General features: G+C 36.2%; 2 protein-coding genes across 3 annotated transcripts in view; both read left to right on the forward strand.

Annotated features, from left to right (window-relative positions):
- Positions 1-1582: 1582 nt before the first annotated feature.
- Positions 1583-5310, forward strand: LOC140754698 (uncharacterized). The gene is made up of 2 exons (XM_073089745.1): positions 1583-2380; positions 4151-5310. Exon 2 carries the CDS (start codon positions 4247-4249, stop codon positions 5168-5170), a length of 924 nt encoding a protein of 307 aa, XP_072945846.1. The 5' UTR covers positions 1583-2380; positions 4151-4246; the 3' UTR covers positions 5171-5310.
- A 1315-nt stretch (positions 5311-6625) lies between these two features.
- Pur-alpha (Purine-rich binding protein-alpha) overlaps positions 6626-17094 on the forward strand; it is a 63044-nt gene continuing 52575 nt past the window's right edge. The window contains exon 1 of one of the 2 annotated variants that reach the window (XM_073089744.1): positions 6626-6765. In XM_073089744.1, the coding sequence (XP_072945845.1) occupies positions 6723-6765 (43 nt within the window). In that variant the 5' untranslated portion in view covers positions 6626-6722. Of the gene's footprint in view, positions 6766-7153; positions 7662-17094 lie in introns of those variants that run through there. The other variant, XM_073089743.1, reaches the window with a different exon arrangement.

Consider the following 17094-nt stretch of genomic DNA (forward strand, 5'->3'; position numbering starts at 1 on the left):
TCCAATTTGGCTGGAGTATAGGTAAATTAATGGCTTCATGAACTACATTTTTGTTTGTTATGATGGTTAATATGACAAAAATGTTGTAATTGGTAAAAAATACTGGTAAAAAAGGCAAAAATACGCATTTTTGATTAAACAATAACAGCCTGCCAACATTGTTGTCATCATCATCGTCAACAGCTGTGGCTCATTAACCACTGCGTGACATCCTATCTGTAGCTGATTGAAATTTTAAGATATTTTATTTTATTCTATTGATACACAGGCCTGTACATACATCACAGTGTCTATGCAGGAGACCGCTACTAGAGCGGAAGCTGGAGGAGCTTAATTGGAATAGTTAATTTAATAATATTAAAATGTAATAAAACATGATTTTTTTTATCTCGGTCCAAGAAATCCCTTGCCCTAAATCGCCTAGTCCTGTTCCGTTACGTCCTGTCACGCACGATACATCATGTCACGTCTGGTCACGTTACGTCACATCTCGACTCCACTATTTCCTTGATTATAATCGGGTTTTGTACTTCTATATTAGATCACATGTAGTACACACATCGGTGTCGCCACTATAGTTGAGAATTATTATTATTTTTTTTTTTTGTCTACCCTCTATCACCGCACATCGCTCTGTCTTCATTCACGCTTCAGTGCTCCGCCACTTCGCACAGTGCCGCGCATTATTTAGTTATTTTTTTGCAAAAATGGGTAAGCGAACGCGTTCAAATGCGGACGATTACGAATATATCGCAAAGAAAGTTAAAAGACTAAATAAACGGTTAATGCGCGCACGACATAGAAATCGACAACGGACTCCATCACCTTCATCAGGGTCACTTTCATCATCAACCTCATCGAGTTCGGGAAGTTCTAGGAGTTCTTCAAGATCGTTTTCACCTCGAAGAAGGTCACGGCCGCCGCCCTCGCCGACGCCGCGGGATGCGTTATGCATCGAAGGTTAGTTTTGTGCTTGTCACATAATACTTTTTCGTTGAAGAATAATACTGCGGGTAACCTTAGGGGTTATCACTTTATTATTAAACGAATATTAACTAATTACCTAGTGTATGCAACTTTAGAGTTGTGGATTTTTTTCATAAAACATTGTTCGTTGAAGAATAATACTGCGGGTAACCTTAGGGGTTATCACTTTATTATTAAACGAATATTAACCAAATATCTAGTGTATGCAACTTTAGTGATGCGGTTTTTTTTAATATAAAACAATGTTCGTTGAAGAATAATATTGCGGGTAGCCTTAGGGGTTATCACTTTATTATTAAACGAATATTACCTAGTGTGTGCAACTTAAGAGTAGCAGTTTTCATAAAAAATCGTTCCTAGAAGAATAATATTGCGGGTAACTTTAGGGGTTACCACTTTATTATTAGACGAGCATGAGCATACTTATGCTTAACTTTATCATCCCAGACGCACCAATTCGCGTAAGCGAGGGCACCGCGTCAATGCCATGCACCAGCGCACCTGTTGACCCCGTGCCGTCTACAAGCGCAGCTGCCGGGCCTGCGCCCGCGCCGACCAGCAGCGCCGCCGCAGAGCCTCAGCCTTCAACATGCGTTAATGCTGACATGCCATCAACAGTAAACACCGCCGATTGCTTGCCAGCGACACAGTTAAATGAGGACCTTCTAAAAATATTAGGAGATGACCCATCTCAACATAAATTATTTGGACCTAATATACAACCCGACCTTGCAGTTCGCCTGCAACATTTAGTCACAACAGGGCTAACGAAGGAAGTCCGCAAAGAACTTTTAGAAAAATACTTGCCGCCGGCAAACTGTCCTCTTGTAGATGCTCCAGCCCTCAACCCAGAAGTTAAGGCAGCGATATCGGAATCTATCTATAAAAGAGACAAGGCAATTGAACAAAAGCAGAAACAGCTGTCCTGTGTTGTTTCCTGCTTAGCGGAAACAGTAACTACGCTTATGACCGAACCAAATAACACAGCGTTAATACAATCATTAATGAATGCTTGTAAGTTACTATGCGACATACAATATTCAGATTCCGTAACGCGTAGGAATTTTGTATTAAATAACATAAAGAAGGATATAAAGGATCAACTCCAAGCTACTAAAATAGATAAACTACTTTTTAGTGAAGGATTGTCGGACACGCTTAAAGCTGCGAAGGCTATTTCTAGATCAAGTGCTGACATGAAGGTTAGTACCACAAAAACCCTTCCCAAAAAACCTTCAAAGGCAACAAAAAACTGGAGAGCTCCTCCCCCAAATCAGGGCAGGCAGAAGGGGAACCAGAGGACAAAGGAGCCGGCCAACAGGAATCGCCACGAGAACTCCTCCAGACAATCGTCGCATCCAGCACCGACTCGCAGCCGCCGCCGCTAGATACGGTAAAATATGCGGGTAGATTATCTCACTTCCATAAGCAATGGTCACTTATAACTCACGATAAAAATATTTTATCATGGATTAAAGGGTACCAAATCACTTTTTGCCGAGATGTAAGTCAGTCTATGAGCCCCATAGACAAACGTTATTCGAGCACCGAAACATGTCAGTTTGAGAGTTCAATTAATGAACTTTTAAATATAGGGGCTATATCGAAATGTCTGCCTTGTGAGGGTCAATTTCTATCGCCTATATTTTTAGTTAAAAAACCGAATGGTAAATCAAGATTCATATTAAATTTGAAAAAACTCAACATGTTTATAGACACAAAACACTTTAAACTCGAGGACCTACGTACAGCTTTAAAGCTTATTTCAAGAGATTGCTACATGAGTACAATTGATCTAAAAGATGCATATTACTTAATTCCTATACATAATGACTCCAAAAAATACCTTCGCTTTAAATTTTCCGGAAATTTGTATGAATTTAATGTTTTACCATTCGGCTTAAATACAGCACCCTCTGTTTTCACAAAAATAATGAAACCTGTCGTCAGCTTGCTACGGGCTTGTGGAAACTTGTCAACAATTTACTTAGATGATACCTTATTGATTTCAAAATCGTTCGAATCATGCCTAGATAACATAGCCGAGACTACTAATCTCCTTCAGGCTCTAGGCTTTATTATTAATACTGATAAAAGTAAATTGATCCCCAGCACAAGATGTCAGTTTCTGGGATTTATTATTGATACTCAACATCTTCACGTAACCTTACCTGAAGAAAAAATCATGAAAATAATTACCGAGGTTGACAAGTTTCGCTATATTAAACGTTGTAAAGTTAGAGAGTTGGCTCGCTTAGCAGGCTTACTAACTTCTGTCTGTCCAGCCGTGGAATATGGTTGGCTTTACACAAAAGAACTGGAACGGTGCAAATACTTAAATTTACTTAATGACGACAACTATGACAAGTATATGACTATATCGTCATCCATACTACCCGATCTCGACTGGTGGGCGCACGCTATGTGTAATCCTGTATGTACAATCAAACAAAACAAGTTTAGATTGGAGAGCCTGTGGGGAAGAGCGGGCAAGCGGTATGTGGACACATGGCGAGCGGTCACACCATATTAATTATTTAGAAATTCTTGCCGCCTTTTTTGGATTAAAAATATTTGCTAAATCTTCTCAGGACTGTCAGATTCTTTTGAGAATAGACAATACCACGGCTATTTCGTATGTAAATCGTATGGGTGGCATTCAATTTCCCCATCTTACTAACATCACCCGGGAATTGTGGCAATGGTGTGAAGTACGAAATATAATGGTAACTGCGTCATATATAAGTTCAAGCGACAATGTCATTGCAGACGCAGAATCGCGACGTATTCATCCAGACATTGAATGGGAACTGTCAAATCAGGCATACCAAAAAATTGTGAGCCAATTTGGGGTTCCTGATATAGATTTATTCGCGAGTAGGATAAATAAAAAATGTCCAAAGTACATATCTTGGCACAGAGATCCCGATGCATACGTTATAGACGCATTCACAATCTCGTGGTCTACCTTTTATTTTTATAGCTTCCCCCCATTTGCCATAATTCTAAAAGCCTTACGAAAGATTATTGATGACAATGCAAAAGGCATTATGGTGGTGCCCCTATGGCCCACGCAGCCGTGGTACCCATTATTTAGGAGTCTACTAATATCAGAGCCATTACTTTTTCAGCCATCAAAAAACCTTATTATTTCTCATTCCAGCAACCGAAACATACATCAGAAAATTACCCTGGTTGCCGGAATATTATCAGCTCGTCACTACTGAGAAGAAACGTTCCGTTAACATCAATAGATATTATGTTAGCTTCGCTTTCGAATAGTTCTCTAAAACAATACGATACTTGTTTTAAAAAATGGTTTTTGTTTTGCAACAATAATAATATAAATTTATATGAAAACTCAGCCTCTACCGCCATAAAATTCTTAACAGAATTGTTTGAATCAGGTGCACAATATGGCACTCTAAACAGCTGCAGATCAGCACTCTCATTGATTCTTGGTAAAAATATAAGTGACGACGATTGTATAAAACGTTTCTTCAAAGGTATCTTTAGACTTCGTCCTCCTCAACCTAAGTACAATTGTACTTGGGACGTCTCCATAGTTTTGAACTCCTTAGCTACTTGGTACCCTAATGAGTCACTAGATCTAGAAAATATATCAAAAAAGCTAGCCACATTACTAGCCTTAACCACTGCCCATAGAGTGCAGACACTTTCCAAGATAAATATTAGCAACATTGATCTATTTACAAGTGAAATTAGAATTAAAATTCCAGATTTGTTAAAAACTTCTCGTCCTGGTTTTATACAGCCTGAACTCATTTTGCCTTATTTTTTAGAAAAACCAGAAATATGTCCCGTAAATACTTTGATCTGCTATCTAAATATAACAAAAGATTTACGTAAAAGCGACATACTATTTATAAGTTTTAAAAAACCATATAAATCTGTAGGTTCGCAGACTATAAGTCGTTGGATTAAATCCACCTTATGTACTTGTGGAATTGATGTAAATATTTTCACGGCACATAGTACAAGACATGCTTCTACTTCAAAGGCGCATAAAATAGGTGTAAATCTAGACCTTATCAGAAAAACAGCAGGCTGGAATAATTATAAAACCTTTGGCAAATTTTATAATAGAAACATATCAGAGATAGTTAATCAAGATGATGTTTTTGCCAGAAGTATTCTATCAAATGTGTATGTGGGTAATTAATCATCTAATTAATAACAAGTATATGATTTATAGTCAGTAGAACCACTGACATTAGATTAATAATCCTGTACCTATGTACAAAATTATAATTTTGTATAAAACACTATTGATTCTTTAATAAATAAAAATGTAAAATATGAGTTACCGATGTTGATATTTTTTTCAACATGCTCTCAACATCTACATGTGATCTAATATAGAAGTACAAAACCCGATTATAATTATTGATTAAACGAACTTACCTTAAGTGAAGTTCTATCATAATTATACGAGGGTTTTGTACGAATATATTAGAACCCACCCTCCCCAAAATCTCCCAATAAAAATAAAAAATATCAACATGATAGGTCAGATGCTCTAAACTAAATGAAGACAGAGCGATGTGCGGTGATAGAGGGTAGACAAAAAAAAAAAAAATAATAATAATTCTCAACTATAGTGGCGACACCGATGTGTGTACTACATGTGATCTAATATATTCGTACAAAACCCTCGTATAATTATGATAGAACTTCACTTAAGGTAAGTTCGTTTAATCAATAATTAGTGAAATTAAGCACAGAACGCAATCGTACACTGACCTCCATTCAGAATTAATATTGATTAAATTTGACTTTATCATGGCGTTCAAATAAAATCAATTACTGTTGATGCTATTTTCCAATTTGTATAAAAACATAGATACTTACCCATTGTACTTACCATTGTATAGAGTAATGTGACTTTATCACTACTACTGAATAATGTTATTCAAAAATTGGCAGTATTTAAAGATACATAAATCAGACAATTTCTCAAAAATATCTTCTTTTTTCAATGTGCAAACTGCCCAGTCACCATTTTGCAATGGTGTAAAACTGGTATTTGAAATTTTGGCGGGAATTCTGGTACTCAATAAGTGGACAGATAATATATATTTTTTTGTGTTCCATGAAACTATAAATAGGTATATACCCAGAATCCGACAAATAGGTAACATAATCGATTGTGACACCAATTTAGTGTGAATAATATCAAGAGTGCGTTTTTCTTCAACACTATAATTCAATAGAAGTCTAGCTCATTCTTAAGCCTTACGATAGATGTTCTATAATCTATAGAATAAAGTGACACTTAACGAAGCGGAAATAAAAATGCTGTAACTATTTACATAATAATAAAGAATCATATAAAAGTGTTTAATCTAACTTGTATAACGTTATTAGCCTGACGAAACATTTTCAAAATAAGATCTTATTGAGATATTCCAAACTTCATGATTTATTACGAATTTTCACAATGTCAACATTTACAATAATTACAAAATTGTTATTATTATTTCTAAAAATATATATTTAAATAAAATATTATTCAAGAAAAAATTATATAAAAAAAATAGTTTATATAATTTTTATAATCTACGAAAATAATTAATTTTTGCGATAAGAATGACAGCACACAGGTCACCATAGACAATGTAACTTTGATAGCTTTGAAATCATAGACAATTTGAGTTGTCCGAGAGGTTCCGAAAAGATCGGTGGATTGCCTGTAGAATTCGGTGTGGATTGAGATGTCGGATATCGGCAGCGGTGACGAGGGAATTTCTAGTCAGAGTACGTATTTATTTACAGCGGCGTAGCGTCCGAGACGCCTCTCGCCTCGCGCCGCTTCCGATAAGAATCGCGGACGACGGACTCGGCCGTCGGAACGTCTAAAAGTAAATATTTCATTGTTCCCGTTTCAAAATGGCGAATTCGGGTCTGTCGCATCTCCGGTATTGAGGCCTCGGCGGGTTCCTCGCGCGGGCGAGCGCGCGGCGACGGGCGGCGGCGGACGGCCCGCCCGGGGCGGCGGGACGGCCGGTGGAGGTCGACGACCTATCGATTTTTTCGCGAGAGACCTCCCGTCGTCGGGCGGGCCGGCGGCCGGAGCCGCGGCGAGGGCGGAGCGACGGAGCGCCAGCCGGCCCCCGCCCCGGAGCACCCACCATGGCAGGTCAGTGGCCGCCCCGGGAGCGCTCCCATTGTTACCCACTGACCTCGCTAATCACATTACCACCTGACGCGCCGCGTCTCCTTCCCACCTTCCCAGAGCTGGTCGCGATCGGTCCCGGCTTTATCAGCTGTTCGAGATAACCTCGGTGTCGTTGCGTTCCTTTGTTCTCGGCGCGCGGGGCCCGCGGCGGCGGCGGCCGGCGGGGCTGCTGCAGTGTTGTGGTGAAAGTGATTTGTGTAATTTGTAGTGTGATGCTCGTGTGGTACTTGACACCAATCAAGACAAAGGATTCGGCACAATTTTTGACATGACCCAGAAGGTTGTTAGACAAAGAAGTTGACAGTGACAAGCAGTCTGATTGTATCTCTACACATCCTGGCAACAGTGGACTCAGTGGCTTCAATTATGGATAATGAAAACATCCTTCAATACATCCTGAAGTCTGAAATATATTCATTACAAGAAAGAAGTCTGGAGTCTTCACCTGGGCTGAGCGCTCTATTGGAAAGTATCAGTAAGAGGCCGTATTGTCAATTGCAAATCATTACTTCATGATATCCTGGAATGGTATGAGGTATTCACTGCTCATTCAGGTTCAATATGCTTTTAATATGACAGCTTTACATAAGCAGACTATGTCTTCCTATTATCTGTGTTATGTAGTCTGAGCTACGTTGTCACATACCTTATAAGCTTATAACAAAGTTGACAACACCTCTATGACTACTTCTGTTCTATACCAGCAATGTTTGAGTTCTTCTGATTTAGAGGCTGACAAGACAGACTTATTTGGTGTCTTGAATCTAATACATATAAAATGCTGTATATGTGTACTGGATTTGCCAACTTATTTAATGTATAGTTATGTATATGTACTATATGCAAAATGCACATTGATCGATGAAGTAAATTTTGGTACAAATAACTTTTTTTTGGAAGTAGGCTTGGTCTTTTCATCATTTGGTAATAATAAGTATAACATTGGAAATTTAGAATTGACAAAGAATTATCAGCATACTTTCGTAGAATATGTGTCCTACATATGATTGTGTTGTATGGCATATACATAATTTTAATTTGCCAATATAAACCGGAAAGCTATGAATATGCTTTCTACATAATGTATGTCCGTCATTGACAAATGTCCCTGTCATTACACACAAGCTTCATTGGGATCTTATTGGAAACCTTTCAATGTGTCCTCTTCATGCTATACTTTAAACAACAATTGGTATTAGTTACCTTCTAGGAACTCTCAGTAATACATTAAATTAGTATAACTTTACCTACCCGTAGGGTTGTCTCCTACAAAAATTTTATTTTATACTTCTATAAAAATGGTCTAGGATAAAATTCTACTACTCTACTCTACTATTCTACTGGTTATAATATGAGCCTATGGTATTATTGGAAGTAATACTACATTATTATTTTAGTGGAGAACCTTAAATTTCGAGTTCGTCCCGCTTACAATTGTTGACCTTGAACAGAGAGACTATTATAACTCTTAACTTTCTTTAAATATCTAGGTAGCCTTGTGCAAAAGTGCAATTGCCGTAATTGTCAATTCCAAATATTATAATTTGATTAATTAGTAACATTGGGACCAACTTCATTTAATGCTATAAGGCGTCTCAAAATAATTTTTATATATGTTTATGTTACTGCATGTAGTAAAGTTTAAATGTATGTCTGTTTTCTAGAAATTTAATCCCTATGGACTGTTTTTCTCAATAGGACCCTGTGCTTGTGTTGGAGATTTTTATAAAAAAACTAAATAAGTTACTAAATTTCATTTGCAGATTTATTACCTTTAAACAGTTACTAAACTTATGTCAACTTTACTTTGAGACAACTTTTGGTTTTCAGGCATCTACTGCAATTAATTAGTTAACTTTCACTATATAATTGAAAACTTTAAATCAATCAATCAAATCAATCAACTTTATATATTTCAAACCTGTCGCTTAATACACTATTGTCGTATAGAACAAAGAAAAGTATTACCCCTTAGCAAAAAGTGGGTCATGACAATTTAGAAATTCAAATGGCCGACAGTTGAATAAAGAGCAACGTATTCATAAAGCATAGGCCAATTCGAATTCAGTTAACATATTCACATGCATAATATTACACCTGTTTTTTTGGGATGATTTAGGGTGCGGACATATGTAATTTGATTTTCTTATAAAAATAAAATTTCAATTAGGGTCGATGGCACCAACGTCGCATAAATCTTATTCCCAGAATAAGTCGTTAGTTACTCGCGAGTAAGCCTATTTTACGTTTCACCAACATTTATCCTAGGGACAAAATTTCTATATTGGAGTAAAGTCGTATACCGCCGATTTCGGCCTTATAACCTACTATTCTTAGACTAGTAGTGTCATTTTTCTGTCACTGTATTGTATGTTGTACAACTTGTACTTATTACTTATATCATTGATTAAAACCTTAATAATGGCACGTCGTCTAGAGACGGAAAATCGGTTTTGTTTAATAGTACTTTAAAAAGTACTTACTATTAAACAAAACCGCACAACAACAAACAAGCACGATTTCGTGTTAAGATTTCGTTTATAAGAGAAAATAAATATAATAAACGAATTATATAAAATAATAATAAAGATTTGTTTACGCAAAATTAAAAAAATCTAAATACAACAAAACTAAACCAAAAAGCTCGGGATCACTGTCAACTAAACTGTCAAGATAACGTATTATCCGAACAAATGTAAGAATATGCAGTGCTATTGTCCAAGTATACGTCAATCTGTCTATTTTTCTTGGATGCATTACGGATTTGTTCAATTCATTCATTCAATGTCACAGAGTAACTATGCGAGAATTAGATATCCTTAGACTAACGTGGTGAAACGAAATTGAAGTTAACCATGGAATAAATTGACAGAGTCAAGTTATACCGGGATAGCTACTCTAGTATAAATTAAGTGTTGGTGAAATCGGCTCTTAGTTGTAAATAAACATTATACTAGTCTGCCAATTATCCCCCCAATTTCATCTGTTTGTTTGTAGGCGGATATTGCCACCCATGGACATCTGTAATCAACCTCAAATGATATTTGAATTTGACTCTTACCTGAGGTCGGCCACATGCTTTGCTAAGGAAGTACTAAGGAACATCTCAGACAAGTATATCTTGCCACACCCTCCAAACTAGAACATGGCAGCGCTTAATTCTGCTGTTATTAAGTAACAATGGATATGCTTGTTGTAGGTAGTATACCAGGTACTCTCATTATCGTGACCATTTTTTGGTTTTCCACAGTAGCTAATGATTTTGATGTTTCATTAATTTCGGGTCCTGTTCGAATATCAGATCGGGAATATCAGTATATTTATTATTTTGAATATGTTGTCATTATCAATGTACAGCTATTGCGAAACAAATTATTACATAATGCACAGATATCAGCTAATCATTGCAAACAGTTTTGCTAATCTATTTATATACCTACATATATGAACCTATATTGCATTTATAATAATAGTATGTATTTATTTATTTATGTATAATGCAATTTGATATTTGCTATTTTGAGAAAAGCTCCTCTATTTTATTTTTGTTGTCAATCAATTGTGTGATTCCATCAGTTGTCAATCAAATCACAGTGTGATCAAGTTTAGTTTATTTTGTCCTATAATTCATGTGGTCATGATAATATTTTATATTGATTACGAGACATATTAAGATTATCAATTTACTACTTAATCCTGTTCTAGATTTTATGGAAATTCTAGAAATATCCACTGTATTTGCTTATTTGCATAATCCCACAGACTACTACCATAAACTTCTCTAACCGAGTCATTCATTACAATATTTTATTGTATTTGTAAATGACTAGTTCAGCTCTGCGGTTTCATCTGCAGTAGCGTTTTAAATAAAATATAGCCTTTACTAATCCAGGATAATGTAGGTCTCTTATGGTAAAATAATTAAGTAAATTCAGATATAAGGGAATACAAACAAACAAAATATTCTTCTTATAACATTAGGTGAGTATTTCAAAAATTGCTTTATACATATTGAAAACAATTTAATAAATAACATATGATAAGGGCATCCACTTATAGATATATGTAAAACCACATAAGGTGGAGTCAACACACTGTTAAGGAGCTTTGGGGGATTTTCTTGGTTTAATTCCATAACCAATTGATGTGTACACAAATCTAATTAACTCTTGTTAGTAGGCGACTGCTAAATATACATTTAATTTGGCAGGGTAGGAAAGTTATACATGTGTCAATATTTTGTTAGATCCTTAACAAATGTTAAGTTCACCAATTATTTCCGATTGGTTTTGGTCGTTGAAATCATGTAAAACTTATTTTAGTACAGGGAAAAAATTTACAATTCCATTGACTGATTTGCTACTAGAATGCTCAAAGCCAAAGAACCTCTAAGAATAGTTTCTTAGAAACTTATATCCATATTATATACATCTAAATAAAATATCAGTGATAGCCTAGTGGTTAGAAATTCGGCCTGACAGTCGGGGTCCGAGGTTCGAATCCCAAACACGCCCTTGGATTTTTCATTGCGTTTTACAAATTAATTAGCATTTGCTTAAACGGCGAAAAAAACGATAGAAAACGTTGTTAAGGGCATGTGAAGTTTACGAATCTTGGTCAGAGCCGTCCACTGTTACTTAAATCTCACTTTCTCTCTGGAAGGAGACCAGTGCCCAGCTATGATGAGTGAATAACGAAGAATGTTGAAGTATAAGATACTTGACAAAATCGACCAGTGTTCAATCCTCTCCACCCACAAGGCTATAGTTACTCAGGCTATGGTCGAGATGTACTAACTACTTAGGTTTATTAAATATATCGAATAGAACTTCGGTTTGATAATATATTCTAACATCGCGGTCTATGTATGTACAAGTACCTATACATTTATAGTTCATAGTTGAGCGGCTATGGATGCACTGCGGTTTTATGTCCGGAGTAGTCAAGCAGGTTGTGGTGGGGCCGAGGATAGTAAATCTTGACGTTTAATGACTTTGGAATTACACGCGTGTGTAATGCGGCTTTGTTCTGTTAATAGGAATGGGAGATGCGAGCAGCAAACTTTCTGAGGAGCAAATTATTTCGTATTTCATATTGGCATGCTATCTTTAAAAAAAAGCAGTGATATCCTAATGGTTAAGAAACTCTGCCTCTTGATCGAGGGGTCCGAGGTTCAAATCACACGCATCTCTGATTTTTCAGTTATGTGTGTTTTAGAAAGAGGAGAACAGTGCCCGGCAGAGGGACAATGATGGAATGATGATGATGCTATCTTTGACGGATAAAAGTCGTTGTAACAGTAATGGGTAGTGTCCCACTTTTGTTGCACTGTTGGACAGGGGTCTCCTGTTACAATGAGAGGACTTTAGGCCATAGTCTACTTAGGTAAAATATGTAGTCGATAGGATTAACTCTTACCATGAAATGAAAGGTCTAAATACTGACATGTTGCTGTCCCTAAGGAGTGTGCGTTATATCAAAGTTACCACTAGTACTTATGCTTTACCAGACTAAAATATTACTCATTTTGTGAGTTATGTATGTCTCATTTTTTGACACGACCTACATCCCAACCGACTTGATGGATTTTAACATATGGGGTATAATAAAATTCGTGTAAATTTTAGGAATGATTTCCCCTTTCACATTATTAAACAGTCTGGTTTTTTATGATGATAATAACAGAACAGAACAGAATGACATATAATTTTAGGTCATTACTATATTTCAATCTACCAATACCTGGCTCATATTTTAGAAAATTTTGAGGTCAAAAGATATAACGATCTAATCGGATGATTTCATCTCTCAAGAAGGAAATAATTTTCCTTCCTAAGACATTAATTGCTGTCTGCATCTTTAGTGTGTCCTTCACGTCGTTTAACTGATTATTGTGCCAAATAGCTGCCAACCGAACCAGGCAAGGTATTTGTCAGGAACAGGAAAACGCACATGATTCCATATGCAGGTATGATAAAACGTTGCTAGAATAAACATGATAGTAATGATTTTATTCATGAGTGCAATTTTCGCTTTTCAATCATTTACATAGTCATGGATAAACAATGTGTTGAGCAATACTCGTTGGCTATGCATCAGCCGTCGATGAATATGAAATCAATACAGCAAATACTTCAGTTTGCGAGTTTATATTCAAGATGGCTGAATCAACAGACACGTTGATCGTGAAATTCTGAAAGTGTCGCATCCATAACCATTTTTATCATATTTATGTAAAGCGCTTTTGCTGAAACTCCTGAAAATAGAACTGAAATAAATTCACTTTCACTATCAATCGACGTCGACACATCCGCCTTTGTTCCGGAGCCGCGAGGTAACGTTGCGAAACACGATTCTTTGCCATTCGCGCATTGCGAATTCGCTAACATTTTACCTAATTATTGCATCACGTCTGATATCATGTCTGTCATTGCTTTATTCACCGTCTGAGGTTGTGATTTCACAAGAAAAAATTATGGGTTTCACTTTTTTGTCCGTCTGGCTAGTGTCTGTAACAAAATCGTGTCTGCTGCCAATGACCCGCCTTGAACCACTTACATAACGACGTTAAGTGTCTCTCGGCACACCGGTGCGCGGTATTGGCTTTATTTGCAATTCTCATACGCCGCCTCTCGTAAATATACGCCACAATTAATTCATTATGTTTTTTGCGGCCATTTTTATTGCAAGGTTTGCTCACACCGCGCAGCCAATCGCGTCCAAGCACTAGATCTTGTCCGGTTCCTTCGTTTCGATACATAAATTGGCTGGAAGCCGCTCGCCTCCGAATATTTAGGGACATGTTAAGCTCGAGGGGTGGTTTCGAAAGTTTATTTCGCCTCGAGTGGTCGCTACAAAATTTGCTCAAAAATTGTCAGCAACCGACACAGAAATTTAACAAGCCTGTTAGCTTCAGCTACAAAATCCGGTTTATACCGCAAATATCGTAGAATTTCTAAAAGTGAGAATTAATTTACACTTTGCATTTAAAATCTAAACATCATGCATTGTGGGGCCACGTAAGGTAACAAATATCTGTTCAACTTTTAAACAATTTATTCATTTCTTTGCTTTAAACTCACTTAATTAAGGTTTTCTAGAGGCCATCAACACGTCATAGTTATACTAAAATCATTTTTATCATGGTACAAGTCTCTTCTCAGAGAGAGAGAGACAGAGAGAGAGTGATGGGTTTAGGCCACGTTGGCCAAGTGCGAATTGTTAAATTTCACACACCTTTAAGAAGTTTTAATTCGCACATAACTTCGAAAAATTCAATGTGAATGCCTGAAATTTCAACCTTGGACACCACGATTGAGAGGCCGAATTCAACCACTACGTTATCACCGTTATGTTGTGTACCTCTTATTTTAATAGTTTAAGAGATCAAATTTCAAAAGTATATCTAGTACGTTATTTTGTCTGTCGGTTAGGCGCCACCGCAGGCGCGTGCAGACCAGCCGGCCCAGCCCTGACTCGTACCCGTGGGCGGCTAGGCGTGACCCAGGTCTGCGAGGTTGTCTCATCCGATAGTCGTGTATCGACATGCTCTAATGATACCCACTCCTACAATACCTACATGAATCTGTTAGGAGACATCGTATAAGTAATAGGTATGGAGTATGAGGTTAAGCGCGCGGTTACGCTTGTATGCACCCCCGCGCTTCGATTACAATTTTATAAAGGGACTGTTATTTTGTTTAACGCTAGTTATTAATAATCAATCTATCCAATTTTTGCCAACCAAAGATCGAAATTTGAAAATTACTGCCTACTAGAAAAAGAAAGTTGACAAGTATGTTACTCCGTAAGATATGTTTGGCAATTTTGAAAATCGTTTCATTTTTGATAAAATAAGCACAGACGGAAATACGGACAAATACACGTTAATAACCTGGATCTATATCAAAAATCTAAATTCGTCATTCGCATGTGTGCACGGCCAGGGATTGATCCCGGATCTCTGCGTGTTAGACCGGTATGGTGATCGCAGTGCTAAGCTGCTCGTCAATTATAAAGACTGGTTATCACTATGTTTTTCAAGCTTAGGATATTAGAAAATGGTGGTTTCTTTCAACTTTAGATAGGCACTTCAATTTTTATATAGGTAGTTATTTTAAAATATAACTCATATCCCTGCATTAAAATTACAATAATACTCAGGCGAATACATAAATACTCAGATCGGAACAGAAATCTCAATTTATCATTTAGATATTAGTCTGACCGAGGATCGAATCTGGAACCCACCGCGTGTCCGACTAGTATACATCATGCAGATGGATTTTAGAAAGTGTAGTATAAGTAACAAGGTATATGTTATTAGAAATAGTATGGCTCAATCTACTGTTTTTTTAGCTGTTCAATTGGATTTAGTTTATAGCTTAAACAGTAAATTAGGTCTCCAGCGCGCATGTGAACAAAATGATAGCACTTAAACGCACTATTAGTGTTTTTCTCTATTTTTACGAGCACGGCCTAGAACTGAATTTCTTTAAATAACACTTTTTGGAATCTAGGTGAGTGTGTACCTACATCTACATCAAAAGATTCCGCGCTATCATAAAAATATATGGAGCGAAATAAATAGATATAAGCATGGAACAGAAAAAACAAGTGGAAGTGCTAAGTAGGCGTGGCGCGGCTTCCACTACTAGGCGTTGTTACTCTCACTTGCCTTCAAACGAGTCTACTCATGTTTGAGCGTCGGTTCGAGACAGATGTTTGTCAAATTCTATAAAATAAATTATTAAAACATATTATGCTATTTTGGAATGTAAAAATGATAGCAGAAAGAAGACAATTAAAAATGGAGGTGTTTCGTACCATCACTGAGTACAATTTTATTTTATATTTCCTAAAATCTTAAAAATATCAAATTTAAAAATAATTTCCACATAGTCACGCTAACATCAACCTTAATGCTTTCAAATAAAGTTCATTTTTTAATTGATTCCACCATACCAAAACGTCTAGAAGAATCCACGCTACTCCATAAGTGATGGGGGCAAGTATAATTTTTCTTATCGATATTTTACAATATACATTATTATAAAGGGAAAATATTATATTTAGAAAATAAAATTATATAAATCTAAAATTAGGTTCTTGCGGCAAAAAGTATCGTAATACCTACTACGTAATAGCTGTAACTCACATAGCTGAGGTGTACTCACATATCATATCTCTCATGACATAATTATCTCATTATTTTTCGATGGCTTGGATTTATCAGTGCTACTAGTAAGGAGAAATAGACCGATGCTATATAATTGTTAAGGATGCGAACAATTACTAAATGTTTAACATTTATATATTTACTTTATATCATTTACAAAATATATCTTATGTACAAAAATACGTTAACTATGTAGTACGTAGTATTTAGAGTCTGGAACATTTTAACCTAACTATTTTTTTTTATAATATATTTTTAAAACAAATTTAAAATCTGCGGCAGCTTAAATAGCTAAAAACTTCATCTGTTACTCTATATATGTAACAAAATCTTAAGCTGCCCTTTTCAACAGCATCGGTTTGCTTTCGGGAACATTTTCGTTTCGTGCATTCATTTTTAGGATGTAATACTTATGTTTTTTATTTTACTTTTTAATAATTAATCCTTGTTTAATTTTAATTCTATTCTACATTTATAGCTAGCACAGTAAATCGATGAGTATCGATAATTTTATCGTAAATAAACTCTTTTGTCACTATTCCAGTAGGAGAAATATTACGCAAGTTTGGTCCGTAAGTTTAAAGTGCTTAGGGCTATAATTGCATACAGCCCAATCACTGCCATCTATGGTCAAGTAGCGGAACTACATTTTCAAATACTAAATGACGTAAATGCTTTTATGTGTTGTAGAAAAATAAACTTTAATATTATACGCGCCAAGTTGTTTTTA

The sequence above is a fragment of the Epargyreus clarus genome, unplaced genomic scaffold (genome assembly GCF_041222505.1).
Source record: "Epargyreus clarus isolate Ecla_fem2 unplaced genomic scaffold, WU_Ecla_fem_2.2 ptg000031l, whole genome shotgun sequence".
Classification (NCBI taxonomy): Eukaryota; Metazoa; Arthropoda; class Insecta; order Lepidoptera; family Hesperiidae; genus Epargyreus; species Epargyreus clarus.

What these genes read in the sequence shown, in the direction of transcription:
- LOC140754698 (XM_073089745.1), top strand. Translation starts at nt 4,247, where the DNA reads ATGTTAGCTTCGCTTTCGAATAGTTCTCTAAAACAATACGATACTTGT.